Genomic DNA, 5,107 nt, shown 5'->3' with positions numbered 1-5,107 from the left:
CGGCTCTCCACGTGGGTCCCCTCTAGTCCGCACAGGAGCGGGTCTAGCCTGGGACAGCAGCCCAGAGGGCTTAGCCTGCTGCCCTCTCCCCCCACCACGCCACCCTCTGTCTGTCTCTGTCTCTCTGTCCTCTCTCTCTCTGACAATACTGGGCCTGGAACTCAGAGCTTTGCACTCTTCCTTGGCTTTTTCACTCAAGGCTGGTGCTCTACCACTTGAGCCAGACCTGCACTTCGAGCTTTTTGCTCGTTCATTGGACAGAAGGGTTGGATTTTCCTCCCTAGGCAGGATCTCAGCTCCTGAGTAGGTAGGATCGCAGGCCAGCGCTCTCAGTGCCTGGCGGATGCTCTTTCCTCTCTCTCTCCTCTGCACCTGTTAGCTTTGACCCAGAAATGCCAGTTCTGGCAGGGCGCTGGTGGTGGCTCACGCCTGTAATCCCAGCTACCTAGAGGCTGAGGATCTGGAGGATTACAGTTCAAAATCAGTCCAGTCAGGAAAGTCTGTGAGACTCTTATCTTCCATGAACCACCAAAAAGCCAGACCTGGAGTTGTGGCTCAAGTGGCAGAATGCTAGCCTTCAGTGAAAGAGCTCAGGACAGTTCCCAGGCCCCAAGTTCAACAAAGACACACACACACACACACAGACAGACAGAGAGTCAGACAGACAGACAGACACACACACACACACACAGGCACACACGTCCGTTCTGGAAAGAGCTCCTATCTAAGGAGTCCAGCTTTTCATGGAACAGATGAAAATCCTGACCTTGGGAAGAAGGCTTGACCTTGTCCCCAAGGTTGGCCAGCACTGGCCTTCCAGGGCCCCGGCCTGACACCACGCCGGCATCTGCACACCTCGTTGTCCCTGATCAATGGAGCACTGAGTGACGGCCACTGGACAATGTCAAGCCTGTCTCTTCCAGAGACACAGACACACCAGGTCTGAGAGACACGATTCCAGTTAGGGCAGGTATTTAGCAGGTGGAAAATTCCACACTTCCCCCAACACCCCCTTTTGGTGGTAGTTGGTTTCTTGAGACAGGGTCTTATTATAGCCAAGCCTGGCGTGGAACGCAATGAGTCCTCTTGCGTCCATGCCCCACGCCTGTTTGGCTCACAGCTGGTGCTCTACCACTTGAGCCACAATTCCATTCCTGGCTTTTTTGGGCAGTTGTCGCCTTGAACTCTGGGCCTGGGCGCTGTCCCTCAGCTCTTCAGCTCAAGTCTAGCGCTCTACCACTTGAGCCACAGTCCCACTTCTGGCTTTTTCTGCTTATGTGGTGCTGAGGAATTGAACCCAGGGCCTCATGCTAGCAAGGCAAGCACTCTACCACTGAGCCACCTTCCCAGCCCCGATTTCCGCCTTTTTGCTGGTTCACTGGAGATCAATGTCTCACGGACTTTCCTGCCTGGGCTGGTTTTGAACCGTGATCCTCCATATCTCAGCCTCCTGAGTAGCTAGGATGTGAGCCCCTGGCACCCCCGCACACCCCCATCCCCCCTTCCCCGCCCTCCCATTTGCCATGCCCTGGGCCCCCTGCGGCCTCAGGCTTGTCAGAGCTGCCAGGACCACGCAGGAGGCCTTGGTGATGCGCTATGGTATTTAATAGAGTCATCTTGGGCCAACTCAGGCATGAGGACCGCTCAGGTGTGGGGGGAGTCGGCCGCTTCCTTCGGGGAGGCCGCCGGCTTGCCCGGCTGCTGGGGTTCCAGCTTGGGGGGCCGCTGGGGGTCCGTGGAGGAGATGAAGACATTCTGCAGAACGCAAGGTGACTCAGGTGAGGATGGTGTCCCATGTCCAGGGACCCAACGATCCACAGCCCGAGGCCTCTGACTTCTGACAGATTCCCAGGCTTGTGATGCCACAAGGCTGAGCAGGGTTCCCGATGGGGCGTCTGGGGGGTGGAGGCGCCCAGGGTTGGGGTGGGAGGAGCCCACACAGGAGAGTGTCAGACAGAGGAAGGGTTTGGGGTGGAAGTGGACGACACACTGGGAGGGTGCTGAGCGCCGGTGCTCACGCCTGTCATCCCAGCCACTCAGGAGGCTGAGAGCTGAGGATCGCGGTTCCAAGGCCGCCTGGGAAGGAAAGTCCATGAGACTCCTATGTCCAGTGAACCAGCCAAAAGTCAGACAAAGCAAAAGAGCTCAGGGACAGCAGCCAGCCCGTGTTCAAGACCCAGCACCGGCACAGAAAATAATTAAAAAGAGTCCACAGTACTTTCTGGAACCCTCTATCATGAGCGAAGGATGGAAGGCCCTGGAGCAGGAGAATGCAGGACCGAGGCTGAGCGTGGGGGGAGTGTGTGCGGCTTCCTGACGAGGTAGCTCAGCCCTGGGATGCCTGGGACAATGTAGCCATGCTGTCACTGGGAACTGGGCTCGAACTCAGAGCCTTGCGTATTCATATGGCTGGTGCTCGACCATTTGAACCACAGCTCCACTTGTAGCCTTTGTGCTGGTTCATTGCAGAATCTCATGGATCTGTCTGCCTGGGCTGGCTTTGAACTTTGGTCCTCAGATCTCCGCCTGTTCGGAGCTGGGATGACAGGTGTGAGCACAGGACCTGGCCACAGTCACCTTGAAGCACACACAATACTTGGGGGAGCGGGGGGGGGGGGGAGCAGGGACAGAGCTCCCCCTTCAGGAGCTGCCCCCCCATTCCTCCAGGCCCCGGTCTCCTGAACCCCTGGAATTCTCTGGTCTGACTCACAGCCGGGTCTGTGAGGACGAGGCTGGAGGCATGCTGGAAGCCGTGCTCCTGCTCCTGCAGCCGCGTGGCCAGGTCCTGCTTCTCCCGTCCCCAGCGCCGCGCCGAGTCCTCCAGCTGCACACACCAGACAGGCGCTGCAGAGCCCCGGCCGTGCGGCCCATGCACACAGGCCCGGGCCTGCGCCCACACCTGCGCCACCCCAGCACACCCACGGGAAGCCGGACAGAGGCCATTCAGCCAGGGCTCCAACACACAGACAGACCGACTCTACAGCCCACAGCATACTGAGCCCTCAGCCCAACTCTGATCACAGACTGAGCCTGGAGAGGGCTCACACACTAAGCCCTGATCCTGGTCACACACTGAGCTCTGATCATGGTCACACACTGAGCTCTGATCATGGTCACACACTGAGCCTTCATCCCAGCCACACACTGAGCTCTGATCATGGTCACACACTGAGCCTGATCAAGGTCATTCACTGAGCCTGATCTTAATCATTCACAGAGTCCTGATCCTGACTACATACTAAGCCTTGATCCTGGTCATACACAAAGCCTTGAGAGTGCTCACACACTGAGCTTTGATCTGAGTCACAAACTGCACCTTGATCCTGGTCACGCAGTGAGCCCTGATCCTGGGCCACACAGAGTCCTGATCCTGACCACATACTGAGCCTTTATCCTGGTCACAGACTGGGCCTCAATCCAGGTCACATACTGAGCCTTGGCCCTGGTCACCGACCTGCCTGGATCCTAGTCACATACTAAGCCCTGGTCCTGGTCACCTACTCAGCCCTGACCCTACTTGTGTACTGAGCCTCCATCTTGGTGGCAGGCTGAGCAGTGAGCCAAGGCTCACCTCACCCACCAGGTTTTCCAGGGCCAAGATCCGGTTCTGAGCGCGCTCCAGCTTGGCCAGCAGGTTAAGCTTGTCTGAAGAGCTGCTGCCCAGGAGATCCTGTGGACAAGGCAGAAAGTCCGCTGTGCGGCCGCGGGGGGCGGCGGCCAGGCCAGCTCCTGTGAGCTCTGGCGGTGCTGAGACAGCCGGCTCTGAGTTCTAAACTCAGCTTCCTCCACACAGCACAGGCTCTGGCCGCACCGAGATTCTCTCACAGATCGGAACCTTCCCAAGTTGTCGGCTGTTTGTGATGTGGTGCCAGTCCTCAGGGCCTGAGCATTCTCCCTTGGCTCTTTTCTGCTCCAGGCTGAGGCTTGACCCACACTCCCGCCTCTGGCTTTTGGCTGCTTCTTGGAGAGCAGAGTCTCTTAGACCTTCCCGACTGGGCTCAGCTGTGAGCCCCGTGAGCAGCCTGGATGGCAGGCGTGAGCCATGGGTGCCTGGCTGGCCTCTACAGATGCACACATGCATGTTTGCATGTGAACAACTCATGTGTGGGAGCTTTCTTTCATGCCCACAAGGGACTGTGTGGAGAACGTTCTGGAAGATCCTGTGAAGAAGCCAAAACACCGGTCCCTATGGGGCAGCTGGCTCCGCATGAGGAAGTGTTTTCCAGGCAGTGAGCCCAGAGTGTCCCAGCCCTGGCTGTCATCCCGGGACCCGCCCTGAGCTTGCGTGAAGCTGAGGCCTGGCCCTGGACCCACCTGTGCAGACAGGGTCTCTGGCCATCCATCTCCTGCAGCCTGTCTGCGCGTCTCCACCTGCTCCCAACTCCCCAGGGTCCACCTGGCATGGGGGGGGGAAGGGCTTTCCAAGGCTGTACCAATCCCAGGGAAGGTTCTAGAAGGGAGTTCTGGGAGGCCTGGATGGGGTCCAGGTAGAAGTTGGAGGAGGGTCAGGGTTCATGTGGGGCTGGCTCGGAACCTCAAAGTTCAAGGCGAGTGAAGGAGGAGAGTTCCGATGCACACGTGTACCCCTGTACCCCGGGAACAAAAGCAAGGTGTGCAAGTTCACATCCCAGGGGACACCTAGAACCCCACTGCACCCAGGAGCCTAGCATGGAGGTTTTTCCCTCTGGTCCTGGGGCTTGAACTCAGGGCCCAGGTGCTATTCCTGCGTTTCTTTAGCTGAAGGCCAGCGCTCTACCACTGGAGCCACAGTGCTACCGGCAGCTCTTCTGAGTAGTTCATGGGAGATAAGACTCTCCCTGACTTTTCTGCCCATGCTTTCCTCAAACCATGATCCTCAGATCTCAGCCTCCTGAGTAGCTAGAATGACAGGCGTGAGCTGCCAGCTCCTGGCTGCAGTTTTCTTTTTTGTCAGTAATGGGACTTGAACTCTAGGCCTGGGCACAGTTCCTCAGCTCTTCAACTCAAAGCAAGTGTTCTACCACTTGGGCCACAGCACTACTTCTGGTTTTCTGGTGGTTTACTGGAGATAGGAATTTCAGGGACTTTTCTGCCCAGGCTGGCTTTGAACTGCGATTCTCAGATCTCA

At 57.7% G+C, this 5,107-nt stretch overlaps 1 protein-coding gene across 1 annotated transcript in view; it reads right to left on the bottom strand.

Moving 5' to 3' along the window:
- Positions 1–1,644: 1,644 nt before the first annotated feature.
- LOC106001882 (coiled-coil domain-containing protein 33-like) overlaps positions 1,645–5,107 on the bottom strand; it is a gene marked incomplete at its 5' end in the record, with an annotated part of 7,414 nt that continues 3,951 nt past the window's right edge. The window contains 3 exons of the mRNA XM_013036832.1: positions 1,645–1,755; positions 2,711–2,824; positions 3,581–3,670. Of these exons, the coding sequence (XP_012892286.1) occupies positions 1,645–1,755; positions 2,711–2,824; positions 3,581–3,670 (315 nt within the window). The remainder of the gene's footprint in view (positions 1,756–2,710; positions 2,825–3,580; positions 3,671–5,107) is intronic.

This window comes from Dipodomys ordii, unplaced genomic scaffold (assembly GCF_000151885.1).
Source record: "Dipodomys ordii isolate 6190 unplaced genomic scaffold, Dord_2.0 Scaffold621, whole genome shotgun sequence".
NCBI classification, from domain to species: domain Eukaryota; kingdom Metazoa; phylum Chordata; class Mammalia; order Rodentia; family Heteromyidae; genus Dipodomys; species Dipodomys ordii.
Note: the sequence above shows the minus strand (reverse complement) of the source record. Positions and strands in the feature narration are given on the sequence as shown.